At 46.8% G+C, this 25,599-nt stretch overlaps 1 protein-coding gene across 1 annotated transcript in view; it reads right to left on the bottom strand.

The window, feature by feature from the left end:
• AMT (aminomethyltransferase) overlaps window positions 1-25,088 on the bottom strand; it is a 60,386-nt gene extending 35,298 nt beyond the window's left edge. Inside the window, exons 1-2 of the mRNA XM_078786551.1 lie at window positions 24,805-25,088; window positions 19,839-20,006 (exon numbers count right to left, since the gene is read on the bottom strand). Of these exons, the coding sequence (XP_078642677.1) occupies window positions 19,839-20,006; window positions 24,805-24,906 (270 nt within the window). The 5' untranslated portion in view covers window positions 24,907-25,088. The remainder of the gene's footprint in view (window positions 1-19,838; window positions 20,007-24,804) is intronic.
• Between the last annotated feature and the right edge of the window lie 511 nt (window positions 25,089-25,599).

Below are 25,599 nucleotides of genomic sequence, written 5' to 3'. Positions count from 1 at the left end.
ATTTCATGTAAATAGAGGGGGGGGGGGGGGGTTCTGTGGTCGTTGCGAATGGACCAAACCATTTCATGTAAATAGAGGGGGGGGCTCTGTGGTCGTTACTGCCACGTGGTTTCAAAGTTTTTTTTTGTTGTTGTTGTTTGCACGCATGTTTTTTTGCACGCACGTACGGGCACCCACGTACGGGCACGTCCTAGTTGTACAAATTGTAATAAACCTGTGTTCTTTGCTTCCAACTTGGCCGTATACATCTTTTCCACTATTGGCTTCGCATTGTACGAGATAAAACCGCTCGATCGGGTTCATAATAATTAACGGCACGAGTCACATGACACGCAAACCGCTCGGGCGTATCAACCCAGCGTGACTCGTGTGAGGTCCAGCCCCCGTCCTCGCAGCGGCACGTGTATCGAAGGTACCAGGGTATTTGACCGGAAAACCTTCCGCGCGCTCGCTGCGGGGTTGGCGGCTGGAATTGCTTTGCAATCCGCCCCCACGAGTGTAAAGTGGGGAGCGGCCTCATGGACTCGAAGCTCGAGGGGGAGAAGGGTTTAACCCCCCTTAGCACGTCGACGGGCTCGAGATCCGCAACAATATTGTTACTGACACGACTTAAGATGTTGCTTGACCGAGCGGAATGGCCGCCGTGTTCGCACAGTTTACCCGATTCTTCCCCAACTCACCCGATTCCACTCGAACGTTGGCCGAATCGCGCTACGCTAAATCATTGAAGGAAAGGACACAACGGCTGGGATTAATGCAACGACACAAGGGGTACAGTTCTCAAGACCTCCGGAGGAGGATATAATTGGTGATGCAGAAACGGGTAGATTACACGGTAAGAGGTAAAGCACAGAAAAGATGGGCACTTAGACACAGTCTTATCTTATCCCCGACAGACCACAGACAAACGGGACAAGACTGACTTACACAGGGATTGATGGCGGGGAAGGACAGGCAGTCGATAGCACAAGGTGCACCTTGGCTCAGGGACAGGATACAGCACGGTCCAGTAGATGCAGGGAGGTGTCACAGCGCTCGGTTGGTGGCGTCTCTCTTCCTTCAAGTCCAGCGCGCATCTGACGTCACCTCCCTCTTCCTGCGCATGCTCAGCGGGGAGTGACACGCCCTCGGCTCATTAGCTCCGCCCCAGATGGAATCGGTCCGCCGCTTCTATTGGGTGCGGGGGGTTACCGGGCTCCGCCCTTGACGAGGAGCTGACAGCGAGCCCCTGCGTGGTAACCCCGTCGGAGCACATGTTCAATGGCGGCTAACCAAGCCGGAGTGAGGACGCACACTCCCCGCGCCGCCGCCGCTGTTGTTGTTGTTGTTGTTGTACCATGAGGGAGAGCTGCGGGGAGGTATTGGGAGGTCCTAAACTTTCTAACGGTGCCATACAATCACATTCTGGTGCAACGAAGAGTCAGAATTAATGGAAACGAGTCCTTAACTGACATAGACTAAGAATAACTAGCAAGATGTCCTATAGTTGTCTACGTGAGATGCGGTGGACCTGGATGCGACATTTAATGGGGGAAATAGGGGAAGGTCGGGTCTACAGAGTGTTGTTTACAGACAATGGGACTAGGGAATGGGGGATTGGGGATAGTTGGGAAGTATTGGGGAAATAGGGGAATATTTACAAGCGGATATGGATGGATCCAAATCCCATATCCGCAACATTGCACCCTTCTCTACCTCGGGGCGTCCCGACCCGATAAATTTTTACCTACGTTAGTGTGGCACTCAGATGTAGTTCCCTCTACTATTAACTCAACCCTGAGTGCGACAGTTTTACAGATGTTCACAAATGAGTAAATATGTCCCCCTGCGACGTTGCACCCTTCTCCTCACAGAAACACACCCACAGGATAACCGAATCGCGGAAAGAATCTTCAAACTAAACATACAGCCGGTAGGGAGCATCATTTATACAAGACTACACTGATATTTACACTACGATCCAGGACCTGTTATTGGAGGAACACATGCAGATGTTATGCATAGAGAGAGCACGCATGCCAGCATCGATACACCAACCCACGAGTGCCCTGTGGCCCTACGGCCTTTAATAATGTGCAGAGCACCCCTTCCAAGCACCAAAAGCACCACCCCATCATGTACAGTCAGCACCATCCGGTGCACCAATAAAGTGTTCAATAATCACCGGTGGTGTCGCAGCCGGCCGATGTTCTGCCGCTGGTCTTGCCTTGGAGCCCACTTGGTGTTCTGGCTTCTTTAGGAATAAAGAAAGGCGCCAACCGCGTCCATTTCTAAATTGTGGCCGTCAGGGGGCCAACTATAAGTGGTTCACCTGTATGGCATAGGTGCCACGTTGACCCAGAGGTCCATCCACGGGTGATGCGTCTCACAAATCCACACAGCAATTCTCATTTCCTGCAACACAAAACAAAGAAACACAGGTGTGGAGTCATCATCATCACCTCAGGTAAGTGGCTGCGTATGGTGCGACAGGTTCATCAATCCTAACTATTTCCTAAATGACTTTAACAACTTTACATTACCCGGGGTCTTTCCCTGCCAATCCATTGGCTAACTTACACTATGGGTTCTAAAAACCAATTCCCATTCACCAAACTGTGGTGCTTCTCAATTTGGGGTCTCACTCCCCCGATTCAACACTCGGTGCTCTCGCACAATTTCTGGGCTGTGACGTGTAGCTCTCCCAGCAGGTCTACCCACCTGCACACCTCCACCACTGTAGTTGCCACCCGAACTTACCTGCTCCTCACCCTAACCTAACTAACTGGGGAAGGCCCTCTCGCACTCTCACCCCCTCAGTGCCCTCTCTGGCACGGGCCGCCCGATCCACACCCGGGATCCTCAGGCACCCACTGACACTAACGGCTCCCAGAGCCCACCTGCGGCCTCACCTGGCCGACATCCTCACAGTGGTGGAGTGCCCAAACCAACTACACACACTAACAGGCTACACGCCCAGCCATTTCCACAACACTAATGCACCCATCCACAATACCATTCTGCAACCGCACCACAAATGCCAATATCCAACCACAATTTACCTATACCTTCTAACTACTCTTTAAACTACCCTCCCCGGGTACTCGTGAAAGGGGTCCACTCTTCCCCCATCCACACCTTCGCACCATGCACACCACTCCGTACCACTTGCTCCAACTCTCTCCACACCACTCATTCTCTGCTCCATATATTCCACACACCTGTACTTGCACACCTGTGCCCTCATACTTGGTGCCGCCTGCACCCTTCTCTCCCCAAGCGCATTCGCGCTGATCCACAACACTCACTGCTCCACACTGCTCCACACACCTGCCCAGTTGCACACCTGTGCAATCACACCTGTTCAATTCTCAACCACACGGCATCATCTCATCTAACTACTCCCCTCCGAAACTTGCGCTTCCCAGTCGTCCCTTTAAACTATTGCGCTCCCTCGTCATTATCATCCACACTAAACTACCTGCGTCCCCACTACAGGTATCCTTGTCACTAACTAATCTTAACGTTACCTAATGTCATCTTCGCTAGATCCCTACACACAATATAACCTAACCCACCCGGGCTAGTTTTCACTGCCATACACCCCATAAACTATAGCGCATTTGCCCCCACTTTGTGAGGGATGACAGAGTTGCCATCCCACCACATCGGGCATCTCCCACTACCAATTTTGCACATCAAATTTCAACAAATCAAAAATTTGCCAATCACTACTCATCATCTGCCAATCATTAGTGCCAATCCTTTGCCAATCATCAAATTTTGTTTTTTTCTAATTTTGGGTCCAAAACACTAACCTCATCACACAGTCTACTTACTAATGCCTCTCGGTGCGCCAATTAACTTCTAAAGCTCGGCTTCGTACAGCCAAGCCATGAATGCGGGTTGTTTGGTGGCAGCGGCTGGATACGTCCCGCATTCGGTGCAGGGAAGGAGGTTTACCCGGGCCGAGTTCCCACGCACCATCTCGGCACGGAGCCATGCCATGGCCCGATCTCGACCTGCCGGAATGCCTCAACAACAAGTGGTCGCCATGACGACCCTTCCTATCGGGCTGCCCGCTCCGCCTAGTGGAGCCCGGACGCGGCCGTTCAAAGCGAGGCCCAGCGTGGATCGCGTACGGCGGTCCTTTCGAACCCGCCGTGGCTCGGATCCCCGCTGGTTCTCGCGGCACGCGAAGCCCGGCACGCACCGAGGGCCCGATTCGGCTAAAAGTCGTTCTAACCTCTAACCCGGTTACCGTCGATGCTTCACCTGCATGCTTACATGCATACGCTACCCCTTTCTTGCTCATACATCCAGCCGTTCCCATGCTCCTCGTCGTACCTTCTCTAACACACCCAGGTACACTCATTCCACTCACAGCCTTGGTCACACACCTGACCACCGAACACTTTGGCACACATTCGTTGTTCGCACACCTCACCAACACACCTCTTCGCGCCCCTTCCTCGGTCACCTCCTCTGTGACAATCACAGGTGTGCCCTCACTCGCACACCCAACCACGTGCCTCACTACCAATTCCAGCGTGCATTCCCACACACGCTCTACCATTCCAGGTGTGCTTCCTTTCTCACCTGTCACAACCAACTCACGCTCCGTGTCACTCTTACTACTTTCACCTCCACTCTTGACAGCGCACTCACCCTTACTCTCGACAGCGCACTCTTTCCTCATGCACCCGTCCGTTACACACCTTTCTCGCGCACACTCTCCCGTTACACCCTCTGTAACACTCACCACAGGTGTACACTCTTCCTTACTTTTGACAGCGCACTCTTTCCCCATGCACCTGTCCGTCACACATCTTTCTCGCACACCCTCTCCCGTTACATCCTCCGTAACACTCACCACAGGCGTGCATTCTCCCTTTACACCCTCCGTAACACTCCTCACTACGCGCTTCCATGTGCTCCCTCGCACACGCGCTACGACCGACTCACTCTCGCCAGCACCCTCACTCCTTGGCACGCACTTTTTCCTCACACACCCCAGAGTCGGACTTTCTCGCACACCTCCTTTTTCGCACAGCAGACCTGTCGCACACCTCACCAACGGCCTCTCACGAACACCCGGGTCCATCTCGACCCCCAAGCTTCTTAAATCACCTGGCGCATCATACGCACGACCATATTGGTCACCACTTACACCGGGTCCTCTTCCTCTTCGCTTTTCCTCCATCACCTGCGAATCCCTCATCCGGTTAATGAGCACATCATCACGATCCGAACACAGACTTTGGACCAATTCTTTTACCTCCTCTTTTATCTCTTTCTTATCCCCTCTCCGTCACTTCTTAATTTCGCTCACCCCTTCTTCCACTTCTTCTAATTTCTGCTTCACCTCTTTTATTTCCCGGTACGTCTCCTCAAGCTCGTCCTCCAAAGCTACCTTGACCGCTTCTATGTGCGTCCTCACCTGCCGGTCCTTCGTCTCCATTACCTCTGTCACCTCGTCCATCCTCGTTGTCAGTCCCTCACGTACCATCTGACATTCCCTCTTCGTCGCTATCAAGTCGTCTTTTAGTTCTTTCTGTGTCGCTTTTAACCCTCCTAGTACCGCAGTGTTCCTTTGTACCTGCTCCACTAACTCAGTCTGTCCCACCGTCAGCTGTTCCACCTCCTGCGTCAGGTCCTCTATGCCCCCTTGTAACTTTACAGTCCCCTTTCTCACCTCCTTCTCCATGCGCTCCTTACAGTGCCTCACCTCCTCGCGCACTCCTCCGACCTCCTCACTCACACCTCTTCTGATCTCTTCTCCCATCACTTGCATCTCCTGCCCAGATGCCACCCTCATCTGCTCCATTTCCTCCCTGTGAGCATCCAACTTAGTTTCTACCCCCATTCTGACCCCCTCTATCTGCTGCCCCATTTGTTTAACTTCCCTTTCCGCTTGGTCCCTCATGTCCCTCAATTTGCCTTCCATACTGTTTTCTAACCCCTCTAACCCCTTTTGCATCCCTTCCATTTGATTCTCTTGAGCGGCCATTCTGTTTTCTACCCCCATTAACCCCTCCTGTATTTCCCCTAATCTATTGTCTAATCCCTCTATTCTACTCCCTAACCCTCCGATCTGGGCCCCCATGTCCTCCCTCAATTTCTCGCTATTGGACCCCATCCTTTGTTCTAACCATTGGCTATTGGCCCCCAACCCCCATGTCCTCCCTCATTTTCTCGCTATTGGACCCCATGTCCTCCCTCAATTTCTCGCTATTCTGGGCCATAAGGGCCTTCATTTGTATTAAAAAAAGGTTCAAATCTACCAGCGGCGCTACTACGGTCGCGGGCGCGGTCGCCGTGGCCATGTGCGAGGCGCCATTTTGCGACCCTGCCACCCTCACTGCTTCGCTCTCCTCATGTCCCTCAATTTGGTCCTGGATCGACCCTGCCTCACTCTCCTCTACCGGAACCCAGCCGTCTTGATCTGCCATAGCGCGACTTTCAAAATTCGGGTTTTTATTTTTGTAAAACAAAATCAAATTTCGCCGTTAATAATTTCGAGCGCGTGAAGCGCGCTTCGGGTCCGATCTCACTCCTCGACACCAATTGTTACTGACACGACTTAAGATGTTGCTTGACCGAGCGGAATGGCCGCCGTGTTCGCACAGTTTACCCGATTCTTCCCCAACTCACCCGATTCCACTCGAACGTTGGCCGAATCGCGCTACGCTAAATCAATGAAGGAAAGGACACAACGGCTGGGATTAATGCAACGACACAAGGGGTACAGTTCTCAAGACCTCCGGAGGAGGATATAATTGGTGATGCAGAAACGGGTAGATTACACGGTAAGAGGTAAAGCACAGAAAAGATGGGCACTTAGACACAGTCTTATCTTATCCCCGACAGACCACAGACAAACGGGACAAGACTGACTTACACAGGGATTGATGGCGGGGAAGGACAGGCAGTCGATAGCACAAGGTGCACCTTGGCTCAGGGACAGGATACAGCACGGTCCAGTAGATGCAGGGAGGTGTCACAGCGCTCGATTGGTGGCGTCTCTCTTCCTTCAAGTCCAGCGCGCATCTGACGTCACCTCCCTCTTCCTGCGCATGCTCAGCGGGGAGTGACACGCCCTCGGCTCGTTAGCTCCGCCCCAGATGGAATCGGTCCGCCGCTTCTATTGGGTGCGGGGGTTACCGGGCTCCGCCCTTGACGAGGAGCTGACAGCGAGCCCCTGCGTGGTAACCCCGTCGGAGCACATGTTCAATGGCGGCTAACCAAGCCGGAGTGAGGACGCACACTCCCCGCGCCGCCGCCGCTGTTGTTGTTGTTGTTGTTGTACCATGAGGGAGAGCTGCGGGGAGGTATTGGGAGGTCCTAAACTTTCTAACGGTGCCATACAATCACATTCTGGTGCAACGAAGAGTCAGAATTAATGGAAACGAGTCCTTAACTGACATAGACTAAGAATAACTAGCAAGATGTCCTATAGTTGTCTACGTGAGATGCGGTGGACCTGGATGCGACATTTAATGGGGGAAATAGGGGAAGGTCGGGTCTACAGAGTGTTGTTTACAGACAATGGGACTAGGGAATGGGGGATTGGGGATAGTTGGGAAGTATTGGGGAAATAGGGGAATATTTACAAGCGGATATGGATGGATCCAAATCCCATATCCGCAACAATATATATATATATATATATATTAGAGTCCCTGTATAAAGAGAGTTGCGCCATGCGCTGACCCGAGATTTCTGGTCACGTGATTTCGTGGCGCCATTTTGTGTCTAACTTCACCGTGCGTGAACGTCAGCTTGGTACGGGAATGTTGTTTATTGCCAAACAAAATGACTGGTTGTTCTGCTTTTGGTTGTTCAAACCAATCTGGGAAATATAAGATGTATAGATTTCCAAGTGATAAAGTCAGAAGACAAATTTGGGAAGCGAAAGTCAGACGAAAGAGCTGGAAAGCGATCGACTCCTTGAGACTCTGCCAGGTAGGCCCATGCCGCTTGATGATCGATGTTCAAAAGCAATTCTATCTGCTCGGTTTTTTTTTGGTTGTCTGTCCGTTGAAAACCCTTTTAAAGGGAAGTGATTTGTGTTTGTTTATAATCTTCAAGGAGCTGACCAAAAATGCATTTCCGTGGGAAGAACCCTGCTCAATTTTTTTCGGGTAGTCCTAGCGGACCGCATATTGTCATTGATTGATGAAATGTCCCGGTACAGTGACATTGCCTGGTCTGCGGTTGGGTAGTCTGCGGGCAATGTCACTGTACTTTTTCAGAGGGAATTAATTTTGATTTTATAGGGGTGGGAAACCCATGGTCCGTTTTGTTTTCAGTTGTCTGTCCGTCCATTCAAAACCTATTCCGAGGCAAGTTATTTTTTTGGTTTAAAATCTTTAGCCTAATCGGCAATCATAAAAGCAATTTTAGGGGGGGACCTGCTCAATTTTTTGCGGGTTGTGCAGCCTAGTCGCCAGCTATGAAACATATTAATCGATCAGGCAATATCCATCAGAGTTCTGGGCAAGGGTGTAGTAATAAATGAACGTTTCAATCTTACTAGATGCCGATGACGTTTTCCTTATGTCAGAGACAGAAGCTGACTTGCAGCTTGTTAAATCATTACAATGGAAATTCAATATAAATGTCGATAAAACTAAAGTTGTACACTATAGAAATATGGCAATACCACGTACAGAATTTGTTTTAAGTGTGTTAGACTATATGTCGGCTGGAAGTCCTACACCGGAATTGCTCTCGGCACCCTTTAAAAAATATTGGATATGCCCACACTCCTTTCTAAAAGTTATTAAAATTCAGAGAACGACAGCATTGGTTTGTCTTGCTTATAATGTTAGCTCTTATATGCAGTGTTGGCTTGTAACATGCATTGCCATACCACTTTTAATATCACCACACAGCTCTTTTTCACGGCAATAGCTGAGTTTTTGACAAAACAAATATCACCTGTATGTAATAATAAGACTAAATATGTGCAGTAAAATTTTTTTTAGCAGGTTTAGAATATATCACCCCATATCGCGAATGTACATGTATATCTAATCCGACATACTTAGACACAAAATGGCGTCCAAATTTGAGTTGACACAACTCTCTATATACAGGGACTCTAATATATATATATATATATATATATATATATATATATATATATATATATATATATATATATATATATATATATATTTATATATATATATATTTATATATATATATATATATATATAGACAGTGCGTATCAAAAAATAAGGTAATCCGAATTCAAGGGGTTAATATGCAAAGGTTATTTAGTTTGACAATTTACATGTGGTTTACCAATTATGAGGAGATCCTCAGCTTTCCATGGATGCCTTTCATGCATCATTGCTGTCACACATGACCGAGTACATATTCATTGAAAATTACAAGTTCAAATCGCATTTTTATAAGTTTGGCTAATCGGTGCAAGACAGTTTTAAATGGACGCATTACTTGTCGACTGCCAAGTTGATTATATAAAACTGTTAAGCTGGTCTGGTAATCGTCAGTTGCATCATCCTTTGTTTAAGATGGGTATTTAAGATGGGCCTACAGTGTATGGGTTTAGAGACAGTCTGAGTCATTGAAAAGATGGTTCAACTTACGACTGCAGACCTTCGCAGTCGTAACAGCGGAACTTCGTGGTTACAGTCTTTCACCAAACTGGAAGTTTGCAGTGAACTCGTGATGCGTTCAGGGAACGTTTCCCAGAAGGGGAGCCTCCAGCAGCCAAAACCATCTGGGCGAATGTTAGAAAATACCAAGAGCATGGCACTAGCCTCAACCGCAACAAGGAGAATTCTGGTAGGAGGCGCACTGGGCGATCAAAAATGAACATTGCAGCAATAAGGCAGCAAGTTTTGGAGCATCCTAGGGATACCAGCGCAAGAGGAAATGGGACGGGATTGCCTTTGGCAACATTCAACCGAATCACAAGACTGGACCTCCACCAACATCCATATCGGATTAACATCCGGCATCAACTTACACCAGGGGATTTTGCCAGGAGGGTGGTGCTTGCCAGATGGTTGATAGCATGTTGCGAAGCAGATGTCAATTTCCTGCGGTATCTCGTTATCGGCGACGAAGCTGCTTTCGCCATGGACGGCAAGGTCAATACCCATAATGTTCTTGAATATGCATCGACAAGACAACCCCCGGAATTTAATTTTGACACCAACATGAATCGACAAAAGTGGACTGTTTGGTTGGGACTTTGTGGAAGTGGTCAGGTGATCGGACCATTTTTCTTTCAAAGGAATGTCAATAGTAACAGGTATCTACAGATGATCAATGATGAAGTTTTACCGCAGCTGGAGGAGTACTTTGAGCGACAGGTTTGTGGTGTCTTCAGATATCTCTGGTGGGCCCAAGACGGCGCCCCAGCACATCGTCTTATCGCTGTCCGAGATCAACTGAGGGAACTCTTTGGAGACCGAGTCATCGCCCTCAACCATGCAGTGGAATGGCCACCAAGATCACCTGACCTCACACCATGTGATTATTTCCTTTGGGGGACATTTAAAGAACAAGGTGTTCGTAACTCCTCCCCGTGATCTTGACGAATTGCAGGGCCGTATTCGACATGAAGTGGATGCTTTGCGCAATGACCCGGCTATGGTGAGACGAGCAGTTCAGGGCATGCTCCGCCGCTGTGAGCTTTGTGTTGAAAGGGGAGGTGGACATGTTGAAGGTGTGGGTGCATAAAGGCCAATCATTCCTGAGAAAAGTTCACATCTGACGTTCATTTTGCACCAATTATCCTGACTTGCATCGATTAGCCAAACTTGTAAAAATGCGATTTGAACTTGTCATTTTCAATGAACATGTACTCGGTCATATGTGACAGCAATGATGCATGGAAGGTATCAATGGAAAGTTGAGGATCTCCTCTTGATTAGTAAACCACATGTAAATTGTCAAAATAAATAACCTTTGCATATTAACCCCTTGAATTCGGATCACCTTTTTTTTTTTTTGATTCGCACTATATATATATGTATATGTATATGTATATGTATATATATATATATATATATATATATATATATATATATATATATATATATATATATATTTATATATATATATTAATATATATATATTAATATATATATTAATATATATATATTAATATATATATATTAATATATATACATATATATATATATATATACTAGCGGGGTCACCCGTGGGAATCCCACGGGCATGGATGTGTGTGACGAATTTTTTTTATATGTCTGAAGTGCGGTGCTATGCGCACAACTTGTTTGCCAAGAAGAGAAGCAACAACGCGTGTAACCAAAAAGAGTCTTTATTCAAAGCTCAAAACTTTTTGGCAAGGGTGATACTTGGTGGTTTGACATTGCCTTCCCAGCAATTAGTGAGGGCAGGAATTTGTGACAGGATTGGGAACTGAGTACCCTCGTCCCTCTATACAAGGGGAAAGGTGACCCTCTGGACTGTGGCCACCCAAACAAAAAAGAGAACCATGACAATTACAACTACATGTGGGCAGGGTACAGCCCGAAGTGGAGATCGGTTTCTGAGGTTTGGGACATGGAATGTAGGGACAATGACAGGGAGATCAGGAGAAGTGGTGGAAGTATTGGTCAGAAGAAGAGTGGACATATGTTGTGTGCAAGAGACGAGATGGAAGGGAAGTGGTGTGAGAATGGTGAAGGGTAGGCAGGGACAGAAATACAAGTTTGTGTGGCAAGGGTGCCTGGAGGGCGTGAATGGTGTTGGTGTCCTGTTTTCTGAGGAGTTTGTAGACAGTGTGGTGAGTGTGACTAGAGTGAGTGATAGGTTGATGATGGTGAAAATGATGATTGGAAAGCTCTTGGTGAACGTCATCTCGGGATATGCTCCGCAGGTTGGTCGGAGCGATGAAGAGAAGGACAAGTTCTGGTGTGCGATAGAGAAGCTGATGGAAAACGTGAAAGATGAGGAAGTTGTTGTGGTAGGAGGAGACCTAAATGGACATGTGGGAAGGAGTATGGATGGTTTTGACGGAGTTCATGGGGGTTACGGATATGGTGTGAGAAATGGAGAAGGCGAAAGGATTTTGGAGTTTGCTGATGGAGCCGATTTGTTGATTTGTAATACTCAGTTCCAGAAAGAGGATAATAAGCTTGTTACATACACGTCAGGTGGGTCGACGACAACCGTTGACTACCTGATGGTGCGTAGGTGAGATAGGGGGCACCTCCGAGACACAAAGGTGATCCCGGGGGAGGAGGCTGTTTCACAGCACCACTTGGTTGTCTGCGACGTCAGGGTGAAAGGTGCGAGGAGAGCTCGGCGGGTGAAGTACCAACCGAGAATGAAGGTGTGGAGGTTGAAAGAGGTGACAGTAAGGGAGGCATTAAAAGAGAGGCTGAGTAGGGTCGAGGATGATGTGGTTGAGCTTGAAAGTGGTTGGATGTCAATGAAAGCTAGTCTGTTGGGAGCCGTTGGTGAGGTATGTGGATGCACAAAAGGACCACCGAGGCACTCGGAAACATGGTGGTGGGATGATGAATTTGGAAAGAGGATTGACGAGAAGAGGAAGAAGTTCAAGGAGTGGCAGAAGGTGAAGGGTACGGGAGCAGAAACAGCAGAGCATGAAAGTTATAAGGCAGCCAGGAAGGCTGCAAAGAAAGAGGTAGCAAAGGTGCAGGAGGCATGTAGGAAAATGTTCGGAGAACGCTTGGATTCGGAAGAGGGTCAGAAAGCAGTATTCAGGATTGCAAAGCAGATAGCGAAAGAGAGGTGTGATGTGATGGGGGTGAGCTGCTTGAAGGATGAAGTGGGACAAATCGTTGTCGACCCAGATGGAATTAAAGGAAGATGGAAAAGATATATGGAAATGCTGTTGAATACAGAGAATGAATGGGATGGCAACATAGAGAGTAACCCAGTTTTAGGACCGGCAGATAAGATAACTGAGAAGGAAGTTGAGGAAGCGATAAAAGCAATGAAGGGTAGAAACGCGGGAGGGCCGACGGGAGTTGTGGGAGATATGTTGAAGGCAGCAGGAAGTTGGGGTGTGAAGAGAATGACAGAGATCTGTAATCTGGTGGTGAAAGAAGGCCGCATTCCAGTGGATTGGGAACTGAGTACCCTCGTCCCTCTATACAAAGGGAAAGGTGACCCTCTGGAGTGTGGCTCGTACCGAGCGATAAAGTTATTGGAGCATGGAATGAAGGTATTGGAAAGGGTGTTGGAGAGGAGGATAAGGAAGAAAGTGAAGATCGACGAAATGCAGTTTGGATTTATGCCAGGAAGAGGAACGACAGACGCACTTTTCATTGTGAGGCAGTTGCAGGAGAAGTACATGGAGAAGAGGAAGAAGTCGTTTCTTGGGTTTGTTGATCTGGAGAAAGCATTCGATCGGGTTCCACGCAAAGTATTGACATGGGCATTGAGGAAGTTAGGAGTGGAGGAATGGTTGATCAGAGTAGTGATGGCAATGTACAAAAGAGCGCGCACAGCTGTAAGGACAAAGGACGGGAACAGTGGTGAGTTTGAGGTGAAGGTGGGAGTGCATCAGGGGTCGGTACTAAGTCCACTACTATTTGTAGCTGTGATGGAGGTGCTGGCTCCTCTCTGGCCTTGCACCCCCAGCTCTCTCTGTGCTCTGTCCCCCAAATATTCCTACAGGTCGCACAAGATCTGCCTGCATCCCTCTGATGGTTAAACTGCCGAAATCTCGGCTCTCTGCTCACCTTCATTCTTTCATTCCTCTTTTCTCCCGCCTCTGGAACAAACTCCCTCACTCCCTTCAATCCCACTCCTCCCTCCAGGTCTTTAAAACAGCTGTTCACCACCATCTCTTATCTTCCCCCATCCAAAACCTTGATCTTTTCTACCCCCGCTAATTCACCCCAGATCCACCTTGTTTGAAATTCCAACTTCTTTCCTGGAAGTCCTGGCAGTGTCCATATGTTTTATACCTCTCCCACCCCCACCCCCCTTCCCATGCCTCCCCCCCCCCCCCCCCCCCCCCCCAAAGCCCTCTCCCTCTCACAGATCTCTCGATGTCTCCATGTCTCTCGGTCCCTGCTCTCAAATGTTGTGTTTGTGTCCTTTCCCCCTCTCTCCCCATCTTGTCTACCGCTCCCGATGTTATATGTTTTATGTGTCGGTTTGTCTTTCTGTGTGTTTAATGTTCGCTCTTTCACGAGCCTCGATCTTGTATACAAAAAAAAAAAAAAAAAAAAAAAAAAAAAAAACGTAAAGGAGGGTTTACCGTGGGAGTTGTTGTATGCAGATGATCTGGTGTTGATTGCGGAAAGTATGGATGGACTGAAGGAAAAGATGAACACGTGGAAGGAATGTATGGAGACAAAAGGTCTGAAGGTGAATATCGGAAAGACGAAGGTGATGGCAAGTGGTAAAGCATGTGGTGAGGTGGAAAGAACTGGGAAGTGGCCCTGTGCTGTGTGTAGGAAGGGTGTCGGAGTGAACTCCATTCAGTGTACAATGTGCGTTGAGTGGGTTCATCAAAAATGTAGTGGTCTGAGAGGGTCATTAACCAGTGTGACAGCTACATTCAAATGTAAGGTGTGCACAGAGGGAGCTACAGATGGAGGAAATGTTGAGTTGGATCTTGGAGACGGCGTGAAGCTGGAAGGTGTGAAAACATTTTGCTACCTCGGAGACATGCTGAATGGGGAAGGTGGATCGGACTCGGCAACGGTTGCTCGAGTGAGATGTGCATGGAAGAAGTTTCGGGAATTGAGTGGCGTGCTGATGATGAGGGGAGTGTCGTTGAAGCTGAAGGGAAAGGTGTATGCTGCATGTGTGAGAAGTGTTATGATTTATGGGAGCGAGACATGGGTAATGAACGTAGAGCAGCAACGAAGGTTGGAAAGGGTGGAAATGCGAATGGTTCGACGGATGTGCGGAGTATCGTTGAGAGAGAGGAAGACAAATGATGAATTGCGAAAGATGATGGGAATAGAGCCTGTGATTGATGCTGTGAAGAGGAACAGGTTGAGATGGTTTGGTCATGTGTTGACGAAGGATGAAAGTGACTGGTTGAGAAGAGTGATGGAAATGAATGTAGAAGGAAGTAGAAGACGGGGAAGACCGAGAAAGACTTGGCTAAAGATGGTGGAAGAAGAAATGCGGGCAAGGGGGTTAACAAGGAGAGATGCAGAAAATAGGGCAAAATGGAGAAGATTGTCATGGGGACCGCAAGGCTAACCCCCGCTCTAGCAGGGAAAATGGCCTTTAAAATGCATGTTGTTGTTGTTGTTTGTTGTATTCAAAGCTCAAAACTATAGCACTGAACTCCTCGGGGCTGCGAGCCCCGTGTATATCCCGAGGCCACGCCTACCCCTCGGGCGTGGCCGACGCCCTCTTGGTGTGCGGAATGATGTCATCGCGCCAGCGAGTTATCGTGTCCGCCACACGCGCCCCCCCAGAATTCCCGCGCACCTGAAGGGTCAGTTTGCGGGGCAAACGGATGACCCGGCCGAAGCGCCCTCTGGCGGCTGGCGGCGTCTGGGATGCCGGGATGCCATCTGGGATGCCGCCGGCTGCACCTGGGATGGGTGCAGGACCAGGGGGCGGCGTGCCTGGGCGGTGCCGGGGGTCCGCCCGTCGGGGGGCGGCCCCGACGTGGGGGCCGAGCCACTGGCGGGGGGTGGTCCACGTCGAGGTGGGCCGGCTTGAGGCGGTCCACGGAAACGCGGTCAGGAGTACCGCCAATGTCCAGGGTGAAGTGTTTCGCCCCGGTCTCCAGCACGCGGAAGGGCCCGTCGTACGGGGTCCGCAGCGGTGTCCGGTGGGCGTCGTGGCGGACGAACACGTACTCCGCCGTGCGAAGCTCCGGGGCGACGTGCGTTGGCGGCCGCCCGTGGTGCGCCGTCGGCACCGGGGCGAACCTCTGGGCGGTCTCCTGCAGTGCGGAGCACGGCTGCGCCGCGGACCATGGTGCCGTGGAGTCGGGGAGGAACTCGCCCGGCACCCGCAGCGGTTGCCCGAAGACCAACTCCGTCGCGGATGCGCGCAGGTCGTCCTTGGGCGCCGCCCGAGCGTCATGGCGCGTTCTGTTGGCCAGCGACGGCTGAACCAGCGGGGTCACCAGTGAAGTGCGGTGCTATGTGCACAACTTGTTTGCCGAAGAGAAGCAACAACGCGTGTCACCAAAAAGAGTCTTTATTCAAAGCTCAAAACTATAGCACTGAACTCCTCGGGGCTGCGAGCCACGCTCCCGTATCCCGAGGTATATCCCGAGTATATATCCCGAGTATATCCCGAGTCCCGTATATCCCGAGGCCACGCCTACCCCTCGGGCGTGGCCGACGCCCTCTTGGTGCGCGGAATGATGTCATCGCGCCAGCGAGTTATCGTGTCCGCCACATGTCGACTGTTATTTTAGGCGGTGTATTTTCGTTTATCATCATGGCGTGATTTTAAAAAATATATCTGCATTTTCCTCTCCAATACCTCCTCACACTTTACACACACACCGGCCCATGTTTACATATATACACACACACACACACACACACACACGTACATCGACACACACGCACACACACACACGTACATCGACACACACGCACACACACACGTACAGACAACTATACACATATGCACATATGTATACACATATGTATCCACATATACACATATATGCACATTATACACATATATACATCTCCACACACACACACACACACACACACACACACACACACACACACACACACACACACACACACACACACACACACACACACACACACACACACACACACGTCGTTTTGTGACGATTGTCATCAAAAGTAAACGGTGAATTCACTCGGTTTATTCGGTTCGGCTCGGTTCACTCGGTTTAAAGAAAAAGCGATAATGTCGAAATGTTGCCGTCTGTGTCATATTGGGCGGTGTATGATACCTGTTGGCTGTTGGGCGGTGATATATTTCCTGAACCATATTTTACTTCCGGCTAATAATGTTGAATGAAATAAAAACGAAGAAATATATGTCGTTTTGTGACGACTGTCATCAAAAGTAAACGGTGAATTCACTCGGTTTATTCGGTTCGGCTCGGTTCACTCGGTTTATTCGGTTCGGCTCGGTTCACTTGGTTTAAAGAAAAAGCGATAATGTCGAAATGTTGCCGTCTGTGTCATGTTGGGCGGTGTATGATACCTGTTGGCTGTTGGGCGGTGATATGGTGTATTTTTAAAAATATATCTGCGTTTTCCCGCGTTGCTGACACCGAGTCTAAAACCATGAATAAAAATGAAATCATATGGTGAGTTAGATTGGAGATAAAGGCGTGAGAGAGACTCAAGAAGGCCTTGAAGTTACAGGCGTTTGAGAATTCATTTCGTTCTATAAACGGCAACTTTCATCGGATTTTCTTCCCGTTTTTTTTCAACCGAGTCTAAAACTATGTTAGCGACTGTGAAAAATGAAATGATATATCGAATTTGATTTGAAATAAAACTGGGAGAGAGAGCAAGACACCACGGGCCTACAAAACAGGCCTCAAAGCTATGCGAGTTAATAAAATGGTGGATATTTGTTTATAATTATATGAAGCCACTCCCAGAATGGGTGGAGCTATGGGTGGAGCTACTCTGCAAACCGAGTAAGCCACACCCCGGACAGACGCCCAACAGACAGACAGAATCATCTACGGCTATTATATATATATATATATATATATATATATATATATATATATATATATATATATATATATATATATATATATATATATATATATATATAGTGCATTCAGAAAGTATTCAGACCCCTTCACTTTTTTCACATTTTGTTATCTTGCAGCCTCATGCTAAAATCGTTTCAATTCATGTTTTCCCTCATCAATCTAGTCAATACCCCATAATGACAAAGAGAAAACAGGATTTTAGAAAGTTTTGCAGATTTATTAAAAAGAAAAAACTGAAATATCACATTGCCATAAGTATTCATACCCTTTGCTATGACACTTGAAATTTAGCTCAGGTGCCTCCCATTTCTCTTGATCAACTGAGATGTTTCTACACCTTGATTGGAGTCCACCTGTGGTAAATTCAATTGATTGGACATGATTTGGAAAGGCACACACCTGTCTATATAAGGTCTCACAGCTGACAATGCATATCAGAGCAAAAACCAAGCCATGAGGTCGAAGGAACTGCCTGCAGAGCTCAGAGACAAGATTGTGTCGAGGCACAGATCTGGGGAAGCCTACAAAAAAAAATCTCTGCTGCATTGAAGGTTCCCAAGAGCACAGTGGCCTCCATAATTCTTAAATGGAAGAAGTTTGGAACAACCAGGACTCTTCCTAGAGCTGGCCGCCCGGCCAAACTGAGCAATCGGGGGAGAAGGGCCTTGGTCAGAGAGGTGACCAAGAACCCGATGGTCACTCTGGCTGAGCTCTAGAGATCCTGTGTGGAGATGGGAGAAACTTCCAGAAGAACAATCATCACTGCAACACTCCATCGATCTGGGCTTTATGGCAGAGTGGCCAGACGGAAGCCTCTCCTCAGTGAAAGACACATGAAAGCCCACAGAATCTTGTTTCTCACAGTCTGAGAGTCCTTTAGGTGCTTTTTTGCAAAGTTCAAGCGGGCTTTCAAACGATGTGTATGGTTGGGATGACTTGATGAGGTAAATAACAATCTTGATGTCAATGATGAGTGGGGGAGGTGGGTTAAGTGGGGGAATTGCAGCATGAGATTGACCAGACTGAGGAACGTTGTTACACAGGTAAGAAAAGCAAAACAGATGAGTAGAGTTGAGTAAATTTGGCCAGTTTCAATGGAAGTGGGTTATCAGAAAAATGTGTGTGCATTGGGGAAATAATGTCGGGAAGATATGGGCATGCACCAAGCACAGGCAAGACCTGTAGAGAGGCGGTATAAGGCAGAGGTCAACAAGATGTCTGCGATGCGGAAATACCAGGCGCAGAAACTGTTTCATTGCGGAAGATTCCAATGATCGTGAGGGCCTTGGTCTCCACGGTACGAAAATGTAAAAAATGTGACGTAGAAACAACAGCCTAAAAGGGAGAGTTGCACTCCAGTAACATGAGGATTAAGGCGGTGTATGTATATTAGAAGTTAGGATTTCCCAAGGCAATACTTGGTACAACAGAGAATGCCCAGTTGGCAGATGGCTTTGGAGGGAAACTTGGATTTGTGGTTTGCATAAAAGATTGTAGCTGATGATGAGGCCCAAAAGTGTGAGAGACTGAACTTCAAGAGGTTTGTTGACAAAGTAGTTGCGAGGGTACATCAAATGGTTCTTTTGGAGAAAACGCAAGTGTGAGATTTGCGAGGGTTGAAAGACATTCCACGTTTTGGAGCAGCTCCTACTTCTATTTAGGTCTGCAGAGAGGGAAGAGGCTGCAGCATGCCTATCTGAATGATGCTGTAGTAGAGGACCATGGCGACGTCAGCAAAAAGAGGAGAAGAGTTTCCCAAGGAAACAGATCACCGAAGATGTGAAACAGGACTGGGCCCATGATTCTGCCTTGGGGCACTCCAGCCTCGAGAAGGAGGAATGAGAGCATCCCGTTGAGATCCAAGCGCGGCCTTGGTTGCTGTGGACTGAGAGTTTGAGATCACAGTGGGTTGTCAGATTGTCAAATACTCCAGGTATTCTAGAGAGACTACAGCAATCTATTATTTGATATTCAATGGTGTCCATTCATTGTTGGGATTGCAGAATGTCCAGGGAAGAGTGACCAAGTTAAACTGTACTGATTGTGTTAGATCAGGCTATTGGAGAAAAGGACGAGAACTGCATCGATTTAAAAGTTAAATCATCAACCATAGTACATAAATTTGCAACTGTGGCTCAGTCTTAATAATCATGTGCATTTTTACCTGCAACATGTGAGAGACGTCAAACAATGAGCATTTACTGCGGGTGTGCAAGTGAGACGTAATCAAGCTATCCGTGTACAGCACAGGTAAACTCCAGCCTGCAAAGTCCACCATCTTCCCGCCATGTTCGATATGAAAATCATACAGCGGCGTCTTCTTTAGCTCGTGCTGTGGAGCAGGAGGGTAAAGGCAGAAAACCAGGCTTGCTGTAATTATATACGGGCGTAACAAACCATAAGGCTGAAAACCTCAACACGATTGAACTTGATCTTACTTTAATTCACCAAATGTCCGTCCGGCCTGCCGTTCGAAGGTACCGCATAAACGGCTCAACCGATCGCAACGATATTTTGGGTGGGTATTCCTGGGATGCCTGGGAGTAAAATAGGCTCTATTGTTTTTCCAAGTTTTCCAAGTTTTCCAGTTTTTCCAAACACGATGGAATAATATTTACCGATATGAACAGTGATGTGGCTTTTTTGTTGAAATTCTACAAATACTGTTTATTCTACGTAACAGGAGAGAGTAGATAGACTCCTGACGAACTCTTCCTATATAAACGTGCGGCTCTGAAGGAACACAGCAGTGTGTGCAAAGTGACTGAGAAACAGGTGTAGCAGCCGCTTCCGTGTTACAGATTCGGTGCGCACTCTTCACACATAAACGTGCGACTGAGCAAGACGTGTAGCGGCCGCTTCCATTTTGCAGAATTCAATCTTTTATCAAAATGTGTGCCATGTACTGTTTAGATTTTGATGATTTGCGTGTGATATGATTTAACGGATTTTAATATGAATCGTTTAAAATAAAAAAGCCTTCAATTTCTGATATTTTGCCTTTTCATTTGGGCCTCCCAATTGAAGCCCCGCCCATAGGGCGGGTACCGTTGCTAGTACTCCAAATACAGAGTTTGTAACCGTACAAACTTCAGAGCAATTCTTCACTCTTCATCTAAACATTCACACAATTCATAGATGACATTTCATGATATTGTTATGGGCGTGCGGTTCACCACGAAGGGAGACTCGTCGAGTTCCTGTCAACTTCCAATCCCGATGCCACCGATCAGGTTAACTCTGACACCGTTTAACTGGGGGTGACGTGACTTATCTAACCGGGGACCATGCCCTCGATAAGTACTGATCTTTATCTTATTTAATGAGGTGAAGCCGAGCGAACTTCCCAGTACGTACCGGCTACTTGGTGGAGCCCAATGGATGGGAAAGAATGTCCTGGTTAACTCTAGCACAGATGATAACTTGTAACACTAGGAGTTGAAATTTGAGACTTTTTTTTTTTTTTTTTTTTTTTTACAAGATCGAGGCTCGTGAAAGAGCGAAAGAAAGAGACTATGGTAAGCAAAACAAGTTAAACAACTAATCGAGACAGTGAAAGATGAGGCTGCAGGATGGTCTAGAAGGTGCGCACACTCGCCTACAAGCTGTCCAGCCTGGGATTGAATCCCGACCCAACTAAAATATTTTTGCATTTTATTACACTGCGCTCGCAAAGCAAAAAGTGGGGTTAAGCAATCAGTTACGTACATACTTCTGCATTTTAAAAATTCATTTTGTCAGCAACCATTGGTCCCATTGAAACAAAATATTCACAATAGTTTGCGTCTACACGTGTAGCATTTTTTGCGGCAATTATGATGTCATAGGTCACATGGTATGGGCGCCATCTTTGAAAAAAATTAAACAAGTACAGATACATTCAAAGTACACCGCCCCCATGCCAAATAAATAAATATCCTCCAGCGCGGCATTGCTGGGACGCCTTCGGCGCCCGCCGATACCGCCGTGCAGCTCATCGAGACTGCATTGGGAGGGAGAGGTGTACAATAATTGATTAATTGCATAATTAAAATCAATGAATAATGATCGTAAAATATTTTCTTAATCAATTGGCCAATAGTATACCTAAAACACCAGTGCTTCATCCGAAGATGTAACTTTTTGAAAATCGTCATTAATCAAAAAATTAAATAATTAATTGATTAATCAATAAATCAAAAATATCCTTTATAATTATAGCCAAATCACTCGGACACTGTCATGTCCAAATATCAGCTTCCTGCTGAGCCTAACAAACACAGGATGAGGAAAAAGCACACGAAGATAACACCTCGTAAAACCTCATTAGTTAGAAAATAATGAGAATAAAAAGAAACTTACATTTGCCAAAGGGAAAAACACTGTCGTAAATGATTTCAAAATGGAAAAAATACCAAGAATAAATCACAAAAGAATGTCGATGAATGGTCGTACAACACCATCAAAAGGCAGGTGTATGTCACAGACCACGTGATTTTTCTATGGAAGAAAATAATTTCAAAAAAAAAAAATCACGTTTAAAAAGAAAATACTTATCTTTGTTAAAGAAATCAAATCACTGATCCGATTTGAAAGATCGTAAAATAAACAGGAAGTTTAGAAAAAAAAACTCGGGAAAAACGTGAAAACAATATTGTGGAAGCACACAGAAGCTTTCAAAACAACTTGAATACATATCAAATGACTCAGGACATCTCCCCAGAGAGGAGTCTTGAATGGATTGTGTCATGTACAAATGGACCTGACCCATGCATTCTATGGTTGTTAATCGATAATAATTAAGTAACTAATAAATTAATTGATTAATCAAAAACCAAAAAAAGACCTTTTTGCCAAAGCAAGTGCTCACTATTGTTCCCAAATTTCAGCTTCCTAGCTCAAAGGATGGCTGAGATATCGCCTGGACAAACAAACAAGAAAACAAACAACCGGAGTGAAAACCGAGTACTCCCTTTCAGCTCGCGTCATCGCCGGGCCCCCTTCAGTGCCCGGCAATGAGGTCATGCAGCGCCTGGAGATGGCATAGGAAAGGAGCGGTGTACAAAACTTTGGACCTCTATCTCTGAAACCGCTTCACAGAAAAATTGGAAACGTTGCTCATTGTAAAGAATTCCGCATGGGGAATAACTTTTGTTAATGATGACATCATTAATAATTGCTTCATTATGACGACAAGTAAAACGCTTAATCCGATTTTTTTTAAAGTTTTTTTTTTTAGTTTTGTGTCAATCACTCAAGAGGTTGCGGATAAAGCAAATGCAGGTCAAAAAGTGAGAGAAGAAAAAAAAAAGTGAGGGCTCGAAGTTGCACAACTTGTGGGTGCCTCTTACTGGTAATATATTGAATTTATTGATAGGGAAGGTAAACAACATTGGAGATAGGAGAAGGGCATAGAGAGAGAGAGAGAGAGAGAGAAAGGTGAGAGGGGATACCATGAGGGCTGTGGAGGGGGATACCATGGGGATAGGGGGTAATTGAATTCCCCCATTGCACAATAATTGCAGACAAGACAGCATGTCTGAAAATGCAAAACCCTCATCATGGAGAAGCATCATCTGATTCTCTGACAGCTAATTAATCAAACCCAAGACTAGTGCTGACCCGGAGTGCCGAGCATAGTATCAGCCGATATACAAGCATGCTTCACACCCTGAACTGTCACACCACCAATGGGAAGCTTCCACAATCAGGTCAAATCTCTCGGAAACCATTATTTATATAAATAAATATGAAGTAGCCATTCCATCACAAAGCTATTTCTTCATTGTGATTTCAATATTGTCCTCAAACCCACGTGCTCGTGTCATACTCTTCTGTGATCTGCTTGTGGATAGAAGCAGTGCTTTTCGACTTTGGTCTCGCACCCCACACCTGGTTAATGTACCCAGGGTGCGAGGTTTGTTGTGCTGGGTGTGGAACTAGGCATAAAAGACCAATTTATTACAATTCCAGGATGATCTATTTCCTATACATAAACACAAACATTTCCATATTGCCATCCTTCGTTCCATGAAGAACTAGATGGTATTCATAGATTATTTACCCCACGCAATCTGCAGGACTGTTATCAAGGGAGGCACAAAGTGCCCCTCCCTTTTATATGGGATGGTTTCTCTGGAAGTTTAACGTACTATAGGGACTGAAAATTTGTTTCTCGGCTTCTATGTTTTTTTATTTCTGGGCATTAGGCTTTGTTCAATTTAGTATGAAAGTTCTGAGGAAGTGGTCATCATCCAAGTAATATACTCTGCATCCTATATCAAATGGTCATGTAACATGTGGAACCACCTTTAGAGGCCATTTTTCCCCGCAGAGCAGGGCTTGGCCTTTTTCAGGCACCTTGGTCCCCTTTTTTGAAGCAATGTTTTATGGCCGGATGCCCTTCCTGCCACCAACCCTGTTAGTCGCCTTTTGCGACACACAGGGAATTACCAGTGAGCTGGTACTCAATTAGCCCACCTCCGAAGGATGACAGGCTGAGTCAACCCTCCTGGCATTAATTCAGCGATTGACCGGGATTCAAACCCAGGATCCTAAGATCCCAAGCCAGCACCCTAACCGCGAAGCCAACACCAGGCTTCATGTAACACGTGGCAAAGTTTCAATTTCTCCGTTGAACAGTTTTTGTTTTTATTGATTTTTTTTTTTTTTAAAGAAATTTGGCCTATCTATGTTGACCTTTTGACCGGTCGACTTCAAAAAAATAATTGGTGGTTGAATTCAGTGACCTGATATCAAAATCATCTTCAAATTTCAAGTCTATCAGATGAAAATTAAGGATTTTAGAAAATCTGCCTTTGTTGAGCTACTGCAAATGGTCATGTAACATGTGGTAAAGTTTGAATTTCCTCCGTTGAACGGTTTTTCATGTACGCTCTGAAAATGCAGCCACGTACGTACGTACGACCAATGCACTACGTACGTCACCGATCGCTTCACCACGCTGTTCGGTTTGCGTATGCAGGGTAACAGCAGCACAAAGGCAGGAGATTCCAGGCGGGACGTACAGTAAGTACAGTAGGTACAGTAGGTACAGTAGGTACAGGCACGGGCCAACGGATGTGGTGTCGCCCTAACTAAACTAGTAACTGTCGATCTCGCTGTCCCGAGTTATTACTTTTTAAACTCACCTGTGTGCCGGAACAAAGTAAACGGACCTGCGCTCCAGCCACCGGCCCCGACGCCGCTCGAAGCGTTCGGACAGCTCGACCGAGGTTTCGGATCGCCATCATCTCCGCGCAAACGACAACGTGCGCCAACTCTGTTCCTGAATCACAACTCCAACAAATTTACATAATTTATTACAACAACCATTTCCTATAGCTACTGCTTTGGACAGCCAAGCAGCTCTTCTTTTGGCAATTACAACGTTTGCATAGCCACGCCCTCCACGTAATGTCAACTTAATACTTATGCATATAGCCACGCCCATACGCAATCAAATCGATGCTTAGCCACGCCCCCTACGTAGCCTAAACTTTAGGCTACGTAGGGGGCGTGGCTTAGCAACACTTGAGGGCTGAGGCCCTAAAGTGTTGCAATGGTTGCATAGCCATGCCTCCATAGACGTACCTCTTTAATACGATCAGAAACGTTTAAAATGTGCGTGCCCTCCCTGTTAAGTGTTGTTTAACGAATATTCTGGATTAAATACAACTTTAAGACTATGTTAATTAAATATGTGCAAATAATTACAAACTTCTCGGCCTTAAGATCGATCAACTTCAGCAGAGGGACAAAGAAAGAAACTGTGTCTGTGTCTACGTGTGTGTGTGTGTGTGTGTGTGTGTGTGTGTGTGTGTGTGTGTGTGTGTGTGTGTGTGTGTGTGTGTGTGTGTCAGTGCCTGCGTGTGCGTCTCTGTGTGTGTACATATGTGATAGAATTGTGATCGAGGAACATAACTGAAAAACGAGGCGTGTGTGTG

Source organism: Myxine glutinosa, chromosome 11 (genome assembly GCF_964187855.1).
Source record: "Myxine glutinosa chromosome 11, kmMyxGlut1.1, whole genome shotgun sequence".
NCBI lineage: Eukaryota > Metazoa > Chordata > Myxini > Myxiniformes > Myxinidae > Myxine > Myxine glutinosa.
Note: the sequence above shows the minus strand (reverse complement) of the source record. Positions and strands in the feature narration are given on the sequence as shown.